This window comes from Propithecus coquereli, unplaced genomic scaffold, assembly GCF_000956105.1.
Source record: "Propithecus coquereli isolate 6110/MARCELLA unplaced genomic scaffold, Pcoq_1.0 Scaffold142, whole genome shotgun sequence".
In the NCBI taxonomy this organism is placed as follows: Eukaryota; Metazoa; Chordata; class Mammalia; order Primates; family Indriidae; genus Propithecus; species Propithecus coquereli.
In genome coordinates, this window is record NW_012138525.1 from 8,005,721 (window position 1) to 8,024,476 (window position 18,756).

Genomic DNA, 18,756 nt, shown 5'->3' on the forward strand with positions numbered 1-18,756 from the left:
TCTGGCTGGTGACACATTCTTGGCCAGGTGGAGGACCATCTAGTCAGCAATAGAGGTCCCCTCCCCCAGCACAGAGTCCCCACCAGCCCTAAACTCAGCTTCACATTCAAAGCCAGTGACAAAGTCATTGCAACCAGGGTTGGACAGAGCCAGGCAGTCAGTCAATATGCAGCTGGACACCAGGGACCCAGATGTGAACAAGGCTGACCAGGACCCCCTTCTGTCACCTTCTCCTTGCCAGGCCCTGTGCTGGGCACCTGAGCCTGGAACTGAGCCCACTGGAGCTCTCAGCCTGGAGTACAATGGCATGCTGCACTCGCAGGATAAGAGAGGGAATGGGCAGGATATCTGGGGCAAGGACCGTGGAGTCTGGGTGAATCCAGGAATACTTCCTGGTGATATTGAGGCTGAGTGTTCAGCAAGCACAAGAGAAAGAAAAGGGTTTGAGGCAGAAGGAATTTCAAAGGTAGGGTGGAGGAGGAAGGAGAAGCGCCGAGCAGAGAAGTAGTGAGGTGAGTAAGGTCGAGTAGAAGGAGCACAGGGTCTTAGGAGGGGTAACCTAGAAAGCTGAGCAGGCCTTGAATGCCAGAAGGAGACTGACTTCACCTGTGGGCAGTGGGAGCCATGAAAGGGTGTTGAGCAAGGGAGTGTCACAGCCAGGTTTGTTTGGAAAGGCTCTGTGGTAGGGCAGTATGGAAAGTGGCTTGGAGAGGGTGAGCCTGACCCTCTGCCCCTGCCCACAGCCGTGCGCGCTGACCGCATGCGGGGTGGCCGGAACAAGTTTGGGCCCATGTACAAGCGGGACCGGGCCTTGAAGCAGCAGAAGAAGGCACAGATTCGGGCCAATGGCTTCAAGCTGGAGACAGGCCCTCCGATGGGGGTGCCCCCGCCGCCCCCTCCAGCGCCGGACTACATGCTGCCCCCCAGCCTGCATGCGCCTGAACCCAAGGGCCCGGCCTCTGGTCCACCTGCTGGGCCACTGGGCGACTTTGGGGCCCCAGCATTGCCGATGGCTGTGCCTAGCGCCCACGGGCCCTTGGCTGGCTACCTCTACCCTGCCTTCCCTGGTCGTGCCATCAAGTCCGAGTACCCGGAGCCCTATGCCAGCCCCCCACAGCCTGGGCTGCCCTACAGCTATCCAGAGCCCTTCTCTGGAGGGCCGGGCGTGCCTGAGCTCATCCTGCAGCTGCTGCAGCTGGAGCCGGACGAGGACCAGGTGCGGGCGCGCATCGTGGGCTGCCTGCAGGAACCGGCCAAAGGCCGTCCCGACCAGCCTGCGTCCTTCGGCCTCCTGTGCAGGATGGCTGACCAGACCTTCATCTCCATCGTGGACTGGGCACGCAGGTGCATGGTCTTCAAGGAGCTGGAGGTGAGTCCCTCCTCCCACCTAGCTGGCCCCTGGATCAGACACACCCTCTCGGCTGCTCAAGCCTTAGCCTCCATTACCCCTTGGATGAGGCCATCCTGCCCACTGGCTTCAGGCAGTGTTGGGGACAGGGAGGCCACACTGGGGACGTTAAGAAGCATTTCTGCTCCATCACAGCCTCCTGGGTCCCCTGCTACTTCCCTGCTCGCTCCCTGTCCGTCTCTATTTCTTGAGGCTCTCTTTCTTCTTTTGTCTTGGCCTCTGTCTCTTTCTACTGTCTCTTTCCCTGGTGTGCTGTTTCTCTGCTCCTCCGTGTCTCTCCAGCCCCTTCAGTCTCTGTCTGTTTCTGCCCCATGTGAGTCTTTCTCTCTCTGTTGATATTTCTCTCTCTTTTTATGAGACCCTGGACTCCCTCAAAGGACTAGCTGAGTCTTTGGGAGGCTGTCTTGTCCCCCAAGGCCCCAGCCCCGTGTTGGGAAGGGAATCCAGCCCATCCTGTCCTGTCCTCCCATTGAGGGAGGCCACCAATCCACACCAGCCTCAAATGTCATAGATGGGGCTCTCGGTGTCTCAGAGTTGGAGATGTCTGTGGGCCCTTTTCCTTCCCTGTAAGGTGAAAGATCTTTCTGCACTGCATCTTTTGTGTGCGATGGTTGGTTCTATGTGTGTGTGTGTGTGTCTAGGGGAGCTGGGTATGTGGTAGGTGGGATCCTAGGGCTGCCACTGATCTGCCCAGGCGAGGCAGCCCTTCCTCCACTGCAGGGCCTTCTTCCTCCCTGGGTGGAGGTACTTGAGGCTAAAGCCAGCGGAAAAGAAGCAGGAGAAACTGAGGCCAGACAGAAGGAAGAACTTCTCAGTCATCCTGCCTAGTGGTTTGAAGGGCCTGAGGCCTGAGAGCTGCCCCTCTAGTGCCCTGGCTCCCTGTGAGGCCTCCCCAGAGGCCCCTCAACCCTGGCCAAGGCCCACCCCTCCCTGGCCTGGGTACAGGCACCCTAACCCAGCCCTATCGGTGTTTGGCTTTCCCAGGCCAGCCCCACTGGCTGTTCTGGGGCTGGGTGTAAACAGCAGGCCCCGTTGCCCTCCCTGCTGGGGCCACTGCAGCCTTGAGCAGCATTGTCAGTGCTGACGCCACTCGGGCCTGGGCTTCCTCCAGGGGCATGTGGCCGGATGGCCTGGGGGCACTGCCTGCCCTGGCTGGCTGGAGGGGTTTCAGGTGGGGTGCAGGCATTCTGGGCCCTGGTGACATCATGGGGCTGGGGACCTGGGTTTCTCTGGCAGTCAAGAATTGGGGATGATGGCTCCTGCTTCTACTGTGGAGGGGCTGTCATGGCCAAGGCCTGAGGATGTGCCATGTGTCTGTCCTGGGATGGGCTCCTTACCCCAGCCTGCTCTCACCACTGCCGATCACTCCCTGGACCGACCTGACGGATGGGGCGAAAGGTACTTCACCTGCCTTCTCACGGCTGGAGGTCCTGGTGGGGCGGAGGATCCCAAGCCCCTTGGGTTGGTTGCCAGCTTCCCCTCCAGACTTCCCATGAGCCCCCTGTGCTGAGGGGAGGAGGAGCAGAGCATTCCTGGCCTTCCAGAACCCTGGATCCAGAGGCAGGGCACTTCCTCTGGCCGCCTTCCTAGTCTCCTGGGGATTTTCACGCAGGATGGGAGGGGCTTTTGTCCCAGCTTTGCTGAGTGTTTTTTCCTGCTTCTGGCTTCTCCGTGGTCCAAACCTTCCTGCTTCCCCTTCCCAGAATCTCCGAATCAAGCCATGGTCACCACCCTCGTAAAGGGCCTTGCAGATAAGTACCAGCCCAGTCCTTAGAGCACCTTGGCAGCCATGTAGAAGTTCTTTTGCACTGGTCCAATGGGCTTTGGACTGGTGTCTGTTTGCAAAGTCCGGAAATGAGGAGGCAGAAAAGTGAGAGGGGTGTGACTTTGGTCTCCCTTTTGGGTGACAATGCAACTCCCCATCTCCAGACAAGACACATCTTAGCAGAGAGAAGAGGGGACTCCCTGGCTCTGAGTGTGGGACAGCCCTTGGGCTGGGCACTGGGGACATTAAAATCAAGTGGACCAAGGAAGCTGCCAGGCTGGAGAAGACAGACGTACACACAGATAATGCCAGTGCAGGGTGCCCGGGACTCTTAGAGTAGCGGAAGGGGCAGAGGGAGCCTGGCAGGAGAGCAGACAGCTGTAGCCGAGGAAGTCTGTGCCTTTCCAGGAAGCAGTCCGAGAAGGTGGAGGGCGTTCCAGGTAGTGGGGACAGCTTAGGCTAAGGCCCCAAAATCAAAAGGTATCACGTGTTCCAGGAGTTCACAGTGGTCCTATGAAGCAGGGCTGGAGAGGCTGGTGGGGTCAGAGCAGAGCTTGGACCGGGAGTGTGTCCTTTGGCAGCGGGTGATGGGCAGCCTGCCAGGGCTGGCTGGGGCCCCACAGCCTGGGGGTCCAGGGGGCCCAACCTGAGCTCTGCGCAGAGGCCCACTCAGCCCTCTGCAATGCTGAAGATACCTTGCTGCTCAGGGGCAGGCCTGGGAGCCCAGTTGAGCTGTCAGGGACGCTGGGCTCCAGACGCCCTCTTGGGGTTTTCCTCGTCCATTCTCTTTCCCAGCATGGATGGCTGTCCCTCTGTCTCCATTTTCTGCCTCATGCAATCATAGCATGTTACGTCTGACAGTGGCACAGAAGTTGATGCCAAAGACCAGAATCAGAGAGCCTGTTGTCAAGTTCTGGCTCTGCCATTTACAAGCTGTGTGACTTTGGGCAGGTGGCTTTACTCCTCTGGGCCTCAGTTTCCTCATCTATAAAATGGGAGTTTAAATAATATCCACCCTGTAGGGTTGTAAGGGTTTAAGACGAGCACAGAAGTTAGCACGGGGCTGCAGCTCCCTCCCTTTCTGTCCCCCTCTGCTACCACACCCTGGCGTCTATACTACACCACTGGACACGTCCATGCTCCTCCGAGCACACTCTAGTTCTGGGACAAGATGGACCCACTTTTTTTTATAAGCCCACTGTGTCCTAGGCTTATAAAGCAACTTCTTATCTGCAAAGTAGCAGAAATTCACCTTTACCTGCTGCTGGGGTGGGGTGGGCTGTGTCTGGCACACAGGAAGTCAGCCTCTTGGACATTCACTGTGAAGGCCGGGCTGGGAGGATGCAAGACAGGGGAGGAAGTGGGGGCCGAGAGTGCCCAGTGACCCATCTTGACATCGGTTCACCCTCAACGTCCAGCTCTGAGGCCCCAGTTGGCAACAGATTTAACTGTCCAGATATATGGTTTCATTTAAGCAGCGGTAACTCTGTCAGTCCTGGGCTGACAAACGGTGACTCACTGACCACTCGACCAGAAAGCACCACGGCCAGCCCGTGGCATGTCAGCCGCTGGAGAATTACAGAGCCCCTGGCCTTCGGCCGCCAGACTGATCAGACCCTAGAGGGCTCCAGAAGGGGCCTGCTGGGAGGGAGGTCAGCTTGGCACCCATAAATACCCCATGTCGGAGGCAGGCTGCAAAGTGTCAAGGCTCCAGGAAGATTTGTGGCAGTCCAACAGGAGGGGTGGGTGGCTGATGGGCCGAGCAGACGGGCCAGGCTGGCGCGGAACCCCAGGGCCAGGATTGTGAATGTCCTTGTTCCCAGGGCAGCAGGGAGGCCTGAGGGTAGAGGAGGAGGAACCTTTGGCTTAGGGAGAAACCTTTGGAAGGTATAAACCGTCGCTCTTTGGTTAAGTAAGCCTCTTAGCTACCTGCTTTTTCGAGGAGAGGGGCTGGCGGCTACAGACCCTTTGGTTTTCTTTTAAAGAAAGAGGAGTGTATGTGTGTGTGTGTACATGTGAGCTCATCTGTGTGAGGAGTGTTTTGGAGTTTGGTGTCTTTATGTGTCCGTCTGTCCATCAAAGGGAAGAAGTGAGTGCAAAGTCTGGCAGGAGAGATTGCTCGGCCAAGGGGTGGGTGGGAGCCTGGCTGAGCAGCACGCCCAGGAGAGCCCACAACGGGTCCACGTGTGTTCGTATGTTTTCTCTAGCCAAGAGAGGGAGGAATAATTCTTCCCGTTTCGCAGTACAGGAAATTAGGGCAGAGGAGGACGCGCGGCTGGACTGGGACGCGGACGCAGGGCACGCAGCACCAATGCTGTAGCCACCATATTGCTTCTCTCTGCCCCTGCCACCCCTATCAGTGCCACCGGGCAGGGCTGCCTACAGCCCAGGGTCTGAGGTCTGGGTACAGAGTCTGCTCCCAGGGCTGGGCCAGCCAGGTCACTGTGACCCTCTCTGCTTTCTGCCCAGAGCTCCGCCTGCTTATCTCCTAATTCTCCCCTTATCTCTTCTCTTCCCTTCCACCTCCCCACCCTCTGTTCCTTCAATCTGGGCACAAGGGTGCCTGCTCCTGCGGGCCCACAGTGGGTGGGGGGCCGAGCGTGGCCCTGCGCATCCTCCCTCTCCCTCTGCCTCCATCTGGGTTTCCCAAGGTAGGCCTGGGTTTTCCTTGCTGTTAGCGTGACTCCCTGGGCAGGTGGCCTCGGGCAGTTCCCAGGGACCCCCTGGAAGATGGGCCCAGCAGGGGCATCTGGGCAGAGCCTGCTGCTTGCGTGTTACCTTAGGCGGCCTCTATGGGCAGAATGTCGATGGGCTGTGCTGGGCACCGTGCCTGGCAGTGGGTGCTCTCTGAGCCTTGCCTCCCTCTTGGAAACTGCCACAGGGAGGCCTCTGCCCCGGCTCCCTGGGGGCTGGCGGCCTCCTGAGCAGAGATAAGGACAGATGTCTTTGTGATTCAGCCCCTGCCAGTTCTCAATCTCTCTTGGCCCCACCCATGGAAGGTGGGTCGGGGCTGATCCTGGGGTTGCCCACGGCTGGGTTTCTGTCCTGACAGTAACGGGGCTCTAGGAAGAACTTCTGCTTTGAAGGCAAGGTGTGGCTCCCGACCCAGGGGGAGGGGGGAGGAAGGCATTGACACGGGCCTCCCTGTCCCTCTCCGCCAGGCGGGCTGGAGAAGGGGTGTGCAGGCCCAGGCCGGAGGAGCCCGTCTGTGTCCCACTGCTCACTTCTCTGTGTGTCCACCTTCCCTTCTTTCTCCCTCTGCCTGGGGACACAGGCCCCAGGGACACCCCCAGGAGTGAAGGGGAACAGAGAGGAGGGAGGGGCTTCTGCCCCTGGGAAAGAGCTAGTCAGCCACTCCTCAGGCACTGCCTCCAGGTTGGGAGTGGCCTCTCTGTGCCCTCGGTGCACGTCTCTCAGGACGCACGTAGCTGTTCATCAGCCACTCACTGCTGACTCCTCAGAGATGAGCTGGACATCAGTCCTGCCTTCCCAGACCTCACAGGCACTGGGGAAGACAGAGGCGTTAAATCGGTGCCAGCAGATGTCACAGATTCCATGTCCAGAGGATGGTGAGGGCAGCGAGGAAGTAAGAGGTATCAGGGAGGGCTTCATGGAGGTAACAAGCCTGTAAGAGACCACGAACTCCTGGATGGCATTGGGGGGCGGGAGGCAGGTCTTCCGCACCTTGTGGTTAAGAGCATGGATCTGGAGCCAGACCAAGCTGTGTGACCTTGGGCAAGTTACTTGACCTCTCTGTGCTCAGTTTCTTCTCTTCATAATGTAGGTAACAACTACACCAACCTCACAGAATTGTAGGGCTGCAGCACAATGACTGTAGCTATGATGGTTTGCGTTTGCGATGGGCATGGCCCAGGAAGATGCCTGGGACGTATGTGTTGGGTAGATGGTGGCTGGCCAGTGAGCAACACGTGCTGAGAGGGACCGGAGTCTGTGCTGTGTCTGCCTAGGATGACCTGCGGTGCCCACTGCGGTTCTGAACACCCAGAGGGCTCAGTGTGTCCCTGAGGAGATAGCTCTGGGCATGCCAGCCATGGCCCTGGTCTGGCTCTGCCTCTGTGGTCCCGGCAGAGACTCTTGCCCTCTGGGTGGCAGATTCTTCATCTGAAAAATAGAGGTTTGAGCCAGGGGGTCCCTGGTTCTGCTACTGAACCCCATCTGCCATTGTCATGAGCATCCGCCCTAACGTGCTAGAATGCAGTGGTCCCCCAGAGTCGAAGGACACTCCACTGTAGCCGTGGCACCCAGAATCTGCCCCTTGTCACTGCTCCGTGCCTGCTTCAGACATCACACCATTGCCGTCCAGCTGCTCGTTCCTTGGGCCTGCCCGTCGGCCAGGTGGGCCTTCCTTCCTTCCCCGGAGTCTGAAAGCTCTGCACAGGCCCGGGGCAGCCCTCTGTTCCTTCCCCATGGCTCCTGTTCAAGTGGTTGAGGTTGCCAGAGGTGTGACCACAGGCCAACTGGGCACGACGTGAAGATGAACAAGAATCTCGCCTCACAGTAGAAGGAGCCCTTCGCAGAGCACTTCCATGGACCTGAATCACAAACACTGAGTGCTTAACGTGCCAGAACATCTTCTAAGTCCTTTGCCCACTTTACAGATAAGAAAACTGAGGCACAGAAAGGTTGTGGAACTTGTGTAAGGTCGTACAACCTGTAAGAGGCAGAGCTGGGGCCTGAAGCCAGGCCCATCTGAGCCCCCAGCATCCCGTTGGACCCTCTCCCATTATTTCTCTAGAGCCCTGCCACACTTTGATGAAGTAGACAGATGTGGCACAGAGACGGTAAGTAGCTTGCCGAGGTCACACCCCCAGTGGAGTCTCTGAATTGAGAGTTGGGAGGAGAGGGGTGAGAGGAAGGTCCTCAGCTGGACCCTGGCTGGATCCCAGACCCCACGTGCGTCTTTCTTCCAGGTAGCCGACCAGATGACGCTGCTGCAGAGCTGCTGGAGCGAGCTGCTGGTGTTCGACCACGTCTACCGGCAGATCCAGCACGGCAAGGAGGGCAGCATCCTGCTGGTCACCGGGCAGGAGGTGACTGAGCCCATGGTGCCCTGCCCCGGCCCCACTGTACACTTCCAAATTCTGGGCCCAGAAGAGGACCCAGGCCTCTCCAGGGACAGCTCTGGGCACCCCGAATACCGGCCCTTTCCCCAAGTTCATGGGACACGCCCTGGCCCTGCCTCTCTGTGACCAGCCCTGGCCCTGGCCGTGAGAGGAGCCAGCCCCTGGGAGCCCTGCTCTGGGGCGCAGCACAGGGCGTGTGGGGATGGTCCCGGGAGGCTCCCCAAGGAGGTGGCGGTGATACTGGTCTTGGGAGAATAAACTGGAGCTGGCCAGGTGGTGACAGCTGGTGGAGGGGCAGTGCCTGGCTCCTGCACAGGCGGGGAGGGCACCGGCTCAGAGCAGGGACCATCAGACTGCCGAGTCCCCCGGGGTGCTGGTGCGTGAGCGATGAGGCTGGAGGGCGGCCAGGGCAGGGTTAGCAGGCAAGACCTCGAAAACCCTAAATCCTGAATGAATGAATGAATGAATGAGCGAATGGGTGAAGGGCTCCAAAGAGCTCAGAGTCGGGATTCGGGCCCCTTAGAGCAGGGAGTTAGGACGAAGGATGGGTGGCGGGAGTGGAGGCCCTGGGGTGGAGCTGGGTGGGGAGAGTGGAGGTGGGAGGGACGGGCAGGCTGTGCGTGAGGACGCAGAGGGAGCTGGGTGGCCAGGAGGAAGTGGGGGCCTGGGTGGGACACAGGCAAGCAGGAGGACCCCCAGCTGGTGAGAGGAGGTGTAGGGGAGAGAGGGACAGGGAGGAGAAGGGAGACGATGCCAGTGTCTAGCCTGGTGGCGGCAGTGTCACTCTGGGGTGGGCGGAGACCAAGTCTCTGCTTCCCAGCCCTGCCTCCCCTCGGGCCTTCTGTCCTCATCTTCAGTCCTCTCTGGAGTGTCAGGCCATGGGGGCGGGTAGGGGATGGGAACGCTGGTCCCCAGGAGGTGACTTTGGGCTACCTGTGAATGTAAACCCAGGGCGTCTGTCCGAGATGTGTCAGCTCGCCTCTCTGTGGCCTTGTCCACTGTGTGTGTGCGTGTGCGTGTGCGTGTGAGCACGTGCACCTGTATTTTACTGTGCAAACATCTCCACACTCATAGGTATGTGGGTGTCACGATTTTCCTGTCACTGCATAAATGTGAACACACACAGGCGTGTGTCTGTGTTGCTGTGAATGTGACCACACAGAGTGTGTGTGCACATGTGTGGGTGCCTTCACTTTGTGGCATGGTGAGACAACCCTGCAAATGTGTTCACATGTGTGTGTCAACATGAGCTGAGTTGTGACCAAGTGTGCACGTGTGAGCGTGTGGGACCCGGGCAGACATGTGGACCCATCTGTGTGTCCCCAGGCAGACCTGCCCATTCCCCTGCGGCCCCCACCCCAGCATGACACCTGGTACTTCCTGAGCCGAGCCCTTTGTGCCGCCCGGCTGGCTGCGGCTGTCCTTTGTGTGTGAAAAACCCTCCAGCACTCCCTCTGCGCCCACCTGCCTGGTGTCCCCTCACTCTGCTGCCACGTCGAGGAGGGGCGGACTGCAGGCAGGCCATGGGTGCCCTCAGCTCTGGGCCCAGCGGGTTGGGAGGGCTCGGGGGGTGGGCCCTTAACATTGGTGGGCCTGGCAGGGCCCCAGGGGCCCGAGGAGATGCCTGCCCACACCTGGCGCAGCTCCAAGGCTGAGCACACCTGGCCTACCTGCTAACTGGCGCCTCCAATCCATGCCTCGCCCCTGGTCCTGAACAGAGCCTCTTGCCCCGTGTCCTTTGACCCAAGCCCCTCACTGCTGCCCCTGCCCCTGCCTCTGTCCTGCCAGGTGGAGCTGACCACCGTGGCCGCCCAGGCGGGCTCCCTGCTGCACAGCCTGGTGCTGCGGGCACAGGAGCTGGTGCTGCAGCTGCACGCGCTGCAGCTGGACCGCCAGGAGTTCGTCTGCCTCAAGTTCCTCATCCTCTTCAGCCTCGGTGAGTGGGGGGCAGCAACGGGTTGGGTGGACGGGTGGGCGAGGTTGGAGAGGTGGCTGCTGTGGCCAGAGTGGCCAAGGTGGAGCCTCTGGGGCGAGAACCCTCCCCTAGCGAACGAGGGTGCGAGGGCTCCGGGCCACAGCCTGGCTCTTAATATGGGGGCTGCTTCCCCTCTGGACCCCCACTTCTCTGTTTGGAAGCACAGAGGGGCAGGATAGTGCCTAAGGCTGGCCCTTCATGAGATGAGAATTTGGTGTATTTCTGGCTGACCACCCTAGAAAAGCACCCATGCCACCTGCAGAAAATGCTGCGTGAGTTTGGGACGTTCTATTCCCCAGCTCCCATCCTGTGGTCCCCGTTTTCCCCAATTCCCTGATCTAGAGCTTCTCAAATCCTGACTCTTGCTGTTTGGCATGCAGACACCTTCGCCCATGTGTGTATACGTTCATTCGTTCGTAACAAACACGGGCTGGGCATCCGCACTGGGCGAGGCACGGGGGATGCAGTGGTGAACAAAAGACCCCAAATCCCTTCTCTCGCGGAGCCGCCCTTCTCCAGGGGAGAGAGACAGTGGGCATGACGTGACTAGTGCCGCGCACGGCCTAGAGGATGGTGCTCCATGCTAAAGAGGAGAAGAGAGTGGGGCCTCCCCAGCTTGACACCCCCTCTGGGCTCTCATCACCAGCAAACCCTCGCCAGTGCCCTCCGCACCCAGCAGTGCTGTAGACATAGGGCTCTTCCTTGCCAGTCTGGGAGAGACTTGCAGCCCAGTTAGGGCTGGGACAGAAAGATGGGTGTAGCTCAGGGAACCCAGCATGGGGAGCAAGAGCTCTGTTTTGAAGGCTTCCTAGAAGAGGAACACCTGAGCAGGGTCTTGGCGGATGAGTAGGAGTTTGCTGGGTAGATGAGTCTTTTCGCAGTGGTGCAGACGGAATGGAACAGAGGAGATGAGTGCTTCATCACCTGGGGAGGGGCAGTTGGCATTACAGCCACAATCTGGCAGGGGCGTGTCTGCTGGAGAGGGGCGGGGTGGAGGGTGTCAGGGAAGCAGAGGGGAAGAAGGGGTTGATTAATGAAAAATGGAAGCCCAGGGCTCAGGGCGATTGGGGGTGTCTGTGGTGTCCCCGAGGCTGGGTGCAGACCTGGCTGGTGGCTGGAGGGCTTATCTGCAAGGCTACCTTAGGCCTCCTCTCAGGACACCAGCCAGGGCTCGGCAGGGCTCGGCAGGGGACATCCGTTGGGGTGAGAGGGGCAGAATCTTGGGCAGCCAGTTAGGAGCTGGGGCCGGAAATCCTCACAGAAGCCTTAGGGGCCCAGGCCAGGCTGGCTCGCGGCGGGGAAGCTCCTTCCCCCTCTGCCTCCACCCTCCTCCCAGCCTTGTCTTTGAGAGCTGCCAGGCCCAGAAAGCTGGCACGGGCCGGAGCCACAGATGCGTGTGTCTGGGGTCTGTGTGGCTTGGGGTGTGGAGACTGTAGGAGGTAGAGTGTGTTTGTGCCTTTCTTTCCGTGTGCGTGTACGTGCTTGTGTGTGAAGACTATGAACTCTTACACGCTCGCGGTTTCTTGTGTGTCACAGCATATGAGGAATTCGTGTGTGATCGGGGAGCGACTGGGGAGCTTAGAGAGCCTCAGGGATCTGGAGGGGTGGGCGACAGTGCTTGGAGGCACATGAGATTGGAGTGGGGGCATCTCTGGGGGTCCGGGTGGTTTGTGGGTGACATTTCGTGACCTGATGGGGAGGGTCTTAGGGAGGGTGGGCTGTCAGCCACCAGGCTCCTTGGCCCAGGCTCCTTCTCTCCCTGGACACCCCCTGAAGAGCAGGACAATGTCTTGGCCCCCAGCCCCTCTTCCCACCACAGCCCTGGGTGCTGGGACTGCCATGCCCAGCCCAGCTCTGACCACCACTCGGCGATAGGTCCCGGATCCCCCTTCTCCGGGGGGTGAGGAAGGCGGCAGAGCAGGGTGTGGCTGTGCTCAGAACCCAGAGTGGCCGCCTCCATGCTGGCCTTTACCCTGCTTTCCAGATGGGGCAACTGAGGCTCGGGAGACCGAGAGAGACCACGGTGCTTGGCTGGAACAGGCTGGAGGGGCTGAGGGAGGGGTGGGAGTGTGCGCATGCGTGTGTGTGTGTGTGTGTGTGTGTGTGTGTGCGCGCGCGCGCGCATGCACATGTGTGAGGCAGGGTGACACAGTGGTTAGGAAAGGGGACTAGGTAGGGACGATGACCTTGAGTCTAAATCTGGTCCCTCTCTGGCTGTGTGCCCTTGAGCAAGTCACTTCCCTCTCTGAGCCTCTATTTCTATTTCCCCATCTGTAAAATGACCATCCCAATGATCCTTAATTTGCTACAAGGATTTAATGAGACAATTTCACCAAACTGCTCAGCACTTGGCCTGACACCTCCGAAGTGTGCGTCGGTATTGTTTTCATCATAAGTTAATGAGCAAATGAACAAGTTAATGAACAAAGCAAATGAATGAACCAGGTCACAGTCTCCATCCTCACCACAGGCTGTGTCTCTGTCTGGCACCGTGCCTTATCTTTGGGCACAGGGACACAGGTCTGGCTGAGCTGGGTAGAGAAGCCCCCAGCCCAGCAGGCCAGAAGTCTAGTGAGGCCGGGCTGCCAGGGGAGGAGGAAGAGGAGGTTCTGGGACCCGGACCTGACTGTGCTAATGAAGAACAGTGACAAAAGAGGCCAGTGGGCGCAGAGAGCTTGGGTGGCAGCTGCTGGGTTGGGAGAGGAGCCTGAGCTCCCAATGTGATAGGATTGCCTCACAGAGGAGGAACCAACTCCACTGGGATATCGGGGAAGGCTTCTTGGAGGAAGGGCCTCTGAGCTGGCCTTGCAGTAGAAGTAGGAGTGTTCTGGGTGAAGCAAAGCAAGTGACATTAAAGGCATTCCAGACTAAAGGAACAGCTCGTGCCAAGTTATGGGGAGTCCTGAAAGTTGGGTGTGGCTGTAACAGGTGGGGAGGGGGAGAGGAGGAGGCTGGCAAGGTGGACAGGTGCCGTGCAAGGCCTTGAACGTCAGGCCACTTGCCTTGACCCTTCCCTCGGGAAGGATTTTGAGCAGGGAGTAACACGATCAAATTTGCATTTCATCAAGGCCCTTCGAAGTGCGGGAGCCCTGCCCGAGGCCGAGGCTGTGGCCGGGGTGGAGCAGACAGCCTGGAGCAGAGGGCTCCTCTGTGATCTCCCCAGAGCCTCCCCCCAGAGCCGGGGCCTCCGGGGAAACTGGAACCCAGAGGGGGCTCGCCACTTGCCTGTAGACCTCCAGCTGGCGTGCGGGGTGTCACCCTTGGGGGCCGCTCCTCCCTGGGCCGGGCAGCCTGAAACCTTGTGCTGTCCCCGGTGTTCCCCCCAGCCCGCCCCCGCCCTCCCACTCCCTCACCGCCTCCTTCTCGCCTGCCTCTGCATAAGGGTGCCATTTGGCGTCTAAATGGGGAGGGCGCGCAGGCAGGTAAGGAGGTTTAATTAAAATTAGTGCCTCTCTCCTGGCAATCACGGTGTTTATGAAGATGGGCCCGGCTGGCATTGTTCTGCCGAGGACTTAATCGAAGCTTAATGGATTGACCTAACATTCGATTTCCTGACTTGCATTGAGGCGGCGGCGGCAGCATTCCCTTAAGCGTTTGCAATTTACCCACTGCTCCGTGCCAACAAAAGGCGGCCTGAATAGCAGCCCCACTCGAGGGGCCATTGTGCGCGGGGGCGCCTGCCTGAGTCACCGCTATTGGGACAACATTCTTTATGCCTCGCTGGAATGAAAGGATTATTCAAATATTCAATTAAACCGTGAAAAGGGGGCTTTTCTGAGAACCTGGGGGCCCCCGGCTCCACAGAGCTGGCAGGCCGCACTCTGAGGCGAGGGTGCCATCTCCCACCCCCTCCCACCTCCCCGACCCAGCACTGCTGGGAGCTGAGCAGACTTGGGGGGCGCAGGCTTGTCTCCGTCGTGCCCATCCTCAACCTGCGGGCGCTCAGGGCCCAGAGCTGGGCCTACAGATGAGGTCCGGTTCTTGGCTACCCTGTGAGGCAGAGATTAATTTGCCCCCACTGTGCAGATGACAGGAAACTGAGACTCAGAGAGGGGAAGTGACTTGCCCAAGGTCACCCAGCTGGCTGTAGAGCTGGGATTTGAACCCCTGACTCATGAAGGCGGCATCTCCAGGTTTGTGTGACCTCTGCTCCCATGTCTAATGGAGGAAGGGCATGATGTTCTGTGGGATGTTGGCCGTCACACCTGTCATCTCTTCGGAGAGTGAGGGCCTGGGGAGGCTTGGAGAAGGGGAGTGACTTGCCCAGGATCTCAAGGCAAGGGGGAAGTCAAGTCCAGGGGCCAGGGTAGCCCCTCTGGGGTAAACCTAGGACCCCAGGGTGGGGCTTTTGGATGGGACACCTGGATTGGACGGAATACACTGTTATGTCCAATCCCCCAGGAACTAGTGGCCAAGCTTGCCCCAGCCCCAGGCAGTGGTACCCAGCCCTGCCTGCCCACAGTGAGAGGCTCGGGCTTTGCCGTCAGAGAGACCTGGTTTGAACGCAGGCTCTGGCATCTTTGTGTTTCTCAGGCACACCCTGACTCTGTGAGCCCTGGGGATGTCTGTCTGCTTCCCTGCCTGTCTGGATGTCCATGGGGATTAACGAAGCTGGGTGCAAGGTGCTGGGTGGGTGCCCAGGAAACTGGGCCCAGACCCTTGGACTGTGGCACTGGGGCTCATTTCATGACTGTGCTGCCCTCCCCCAGCCCTGTGGCTGCCCTCACAGGGGTACTAGGGGTCTCCAGTGCCCAAGAGCTGAGACCACAGTACTGCTTGGAGGGGGCTGTCCCTGAAACCTGTCCTTGTTCTGCACCCACCCCCTGCACTGTTGTCCCTGGCACCGTGCAGCTGGGAACAGTAAATCCTGGAAAAGCCGAGGCCCTGGTCCTCCCCAGACCCCTCCCATCCCTGCCCTGAAGGCAGCATCCCAGCCAGTCCTCCCCCAGCCCAGCTGTTTCTTCCAGGCCCGTCTACTGCTGTGTGGCCTTGAGCTAGTGCCTGTCCCTTTCTGGACCCCCGGCCTGCTATTGTGAATTGTCAGAAGACAATATCGGGAGACTTGCCCAGCCCCAGAGGACAGGGACAGTGGGGAGTGAAGGCATTTGGGACAGAAGTGGGATGGGAAGAGGTTGGAATAGGGATGAGGCCAGTAGGCACCTGTTGCTCCTAGGAGCCCAGCTAGGTGGCATGACTTCCCTGACCTTTGAGTATGTCTAGGGCAGGCCAGGCTGGGGAGCAAGTCTGCTACGTCCAGTTGGGCAGGCTGCTCACTGCACAAGGGCACCCAGGCCAGGGGGGAGTGAGGGCTGAACTCCAGCTGCACCTGTGTGGACAAGGGGGAACTTCTATGTAACTGGCATGAAGGTGCCGTATGGGCAAATGGTGATCCTGCGGAGGCAGGAAGGAATGACCCAGGCTCACTGCTGAAGGCAGGGGGAGGGGCTGCAGTGGGGGTGGAGGATGGAGACCAGATCCTGCCAACCGCCCTGGGCCCAGCTCCGGTTTCCCTAAATCCGACTTTGGACAACACAGGCCTCGGCAGGCGCGCCGGGGGCGGCCGGGGATCAGGGTTGCCAGGAGCGGGGAGCTCTCCTGGCGAGGCGGGTGTTAAGAGGGATTAGGGGGCTGGGGGCTGCACATGCTGGCTCTGGACTCCCCCGCAGCAGCAGGGCTGGGGTGATGGGGACGGAGGGGAAGCAGAGGGGTGACCATTTTCTGGGCCTCTGGTCGCCATGTCCCAGGCGAGGCTGGGCTGGATGCCTGCTCACCTGAGCCCCAGGCAGGGCACCACTGGGGAGGCTGCCCAGGAGCTGGAAGAGGCCTCAAGCCGTAAGGAGGACTCGGGTGACAAGAAACTGACCCAGGCTGCCCCCACCCGACCCCGCCCTGCAAGGTGGGCACAGCAGGGCAGGGACTCATCCACGGGGCCATGGCTCCTAGATGGTGGCTGGGATTTCAACTTGGTCTGTCTCACTCCAGAGACATTTTGTTTGTTGTCTTGGGACTTCGGGTGGGGGGGATGCTTCAGTCGTGGTCGCAAAGGCCAAACTCCCTCCTCTCCCTCCCACGGGAACCGTTCCTTCATGTTCAACACGCACCTTTGTTTGTCCCTGTTCTTACATAACGTCTGCTTTGTGTACAAGCACTTTAAATTTATGTAAATGCTTTGCCCTATAGATCTCACTCTGGGTCTTCCTTTCACGCTTTTTGTTTCCCACTCGGCCCCTGCTCTGACAGATCATCCGTTCGCTCCGTGTTCTGCCTTCTCCATCACGTGATCCTTGGGGTGCAGCCACCACATGGCCTTCTAGACCACCTCCTCGCCACCATCAAAACAGACGGTCCCCGGCCTAACGGCGGTTCCATTTAGGATTTCTCGACTCTATGGTGGTGGGAAGGCCATGTGCATTCGGTACAAAGCGTACTTCGAGGACCCATACAACCATTTTGGTTTTCGCTTTCAGGAAGCACTCAAAAACTTACATGAGATATTCAATACTTGTTTATAAAATAGACTGTGTTAGATGACTTTGCCCAACGTAGGCTAAGGCAAGTGTTCTGAGCACGTTTAAGGTAGGTGGGCTAAGGCACAATGCTCGGTGGGCTCGGTGTATTAAATGCATTTTTGACTTGCGATGTTTTCAACGCACGATGGGTTTATTGGGACTTGGCCCTGTTGTGAGTTGAGGAGCGTCTGCATTGCTGCAGTGACCATCCACGTCCCCTCAGGGCCCCATGGGGCACCGAAGCCTCTCTCCTGGAGACCAAGAGCGTGTCCGTCGTTCTCTAGAATGGGGCCTCCGGTCCTCATGCCTCACCTTGCGCGACAGGACTCTTCCATTCCCAGCGCACTTCATCAGTTGTGATGGTGACGGGTGGCGTGCGGACAGTGGCAGGGTGGTAATGCTGTTGGCAACGGCGTGGGGACAAGGCATTGGTGATGTTGAGGACAGCATAGTTTTGACCACGGTGATGGGGATGGTGCTGACGATGGCCATGGTGACAGCAGGGGCAATAATCAACTTACCTACCGAGCTTCTCACTTGCCAGACACTTCTAGGCATTTTCCACATATCAACTCCCGAAATCGTTATGACGATCTTGCAAAGTAGGTGCTATTTACAGACGGGGACATTGAGAGGTTAAATAACACGCCCAAGATACACCTGGCACGGCTGGTGATGGTCTTGGTGATTCTTGGTGTTCATCATGACCATTGCAATGACGACAATGCAGGTGACCATGGTTGGGTGGCTGATGGTGGCAGAGTCCACATTTCTGAAAACCACAGGGACGTGGGTATTGGTGATTGATGACGGTGGTGGTGTTTGTCCACCGTGGTGAGGACAGGGTGATGGGGAGACTGTGGTTGCATGGTTGGTGGTGGCATTGCCCATGTCTTTGATGGTTCATAGGGAAAGTAGTGTTGGTGATGCTGGTGACAGTGTTAGCCCAGCCCTGATGGGGATGGTGATGGGATGGTGACTGAGCTGTTCCCTTTGCAGATGTGAAGTTCCTGAATAACCACAGCCTAGTGAAGGACGCTCAGGAGAAGGCCAATGCCGCCCTGCTCGATTACACCCTGTGCCACTACCCGCACTGCGGGGACAAGTTCCAGCAGCTGCTGCTGTGCCTGGTGGAGGTACGGGCCCTGAGCATGCAGGCCAAGGAGTACCTGTACCACAAGCACCTGGGCAACGAGATGCCCCGAAACAACCTGCTCATTGAGATGCTGCAAGCCAAGCAGACTTGAGCCTGGGCCGGCTGGGGCAGGGCCAGGGCTGGTGGTGGGGGGCGCAGCCACCCCGAAGTCCTCCAGATGGTTTATTTTATGATGCCAACCCAGGAGCCCCATCCTGTAGGCCCCTGCCCCTGAGCTCTGATGCTGTGTGTTTGGGAAGGTGAGTGAGGCCGGGCAGGCCTGGCTGAGGTGGGGTGCCCCCTGCCAGCCACTGACACTTGCCTGCTACTCAGAGTGTCCCCCCAGGAGGTGGCTGCCGAGCACCCCTCCCCTCCCCCTGCTCCCAGCTGTCTGTCCTGGAGCCTGAAGCATGGTTTGGGGAGGAGGTTCAGGATTCCCTGGTGGGCCTTGATGTCCCTTGGGCCAGAGATCATCCCTTCCCCCTCTCCTGAGAACAGATAGGGAGAAGCTGAGCAGACGTCAACTGGGGGAGAAGAGGGGGTCTCTAGAGCTCCCCCATGGAGACCAGGAGGGAAGCCCTCAGCTTTTGTAAACCAGGGAAACCAAGTTTGCTAAATTGATTGGGGGCTGTTGGGGCCTAGAGGACACTGGGAGACTGGTCAGGACAGAAAGACCCCTCCCTAGCCCTTCGACCCCATCTGCTGTCTGCAGGGGGGACTTTGCTCCATTATCTGAAAGGAATTTTCCCACAGTCGTCTTTCTATCCCACTCCCACCAGGGGAGACGTTGGTACATGTGAGCCCCACCCACGGTCGGCCAGCCCAGGCTGGTATTTATCTGCAAGGCTGTAGTCAAGAAGTTTTGTGGCTTTTTGGATTT

At 58.9% G+C, this 18,756-nt stretch overlaps 1 protein-coding gene across 1 annotated transcript in view; it reads left to right on the forward strand.

The window, feature by feature from the left end:
* NR5A1 (nuclear receptor subfamily 5, group A, member 1) overlaps positions 1 to 18,451 on the forward strand; it is a 24,252-nt gene extending 5,801 nt beyond the window's left edge. The window contains exons 4-7 of the mRNA XM_012639684.1: positions 744 to 1,369; positions 8,105 to 8,224; positions 10,046 to 10,193; positions 17,741 to 18,451. Of these exons, the coding sequence (XP_012495138.1) occupies positions 744 to 1,369; positions 8,105 to 8,224; positions 10,046 to 10,193; positions 17,741 to 17,988 (1,142 nt within the window). The 3' untranslated portion in view covers positions 17,989 to 18,451. The remainder of the gene's footprint in view (positions 1 to 743; positions 1,370 to 8,104; positions 8,225 to 10,045; positions 10,194 to 17,740) is intronic.
* The last annotated feature ends 305 nt before the right edge of the window (positions 18,452 to 18,756 follow it).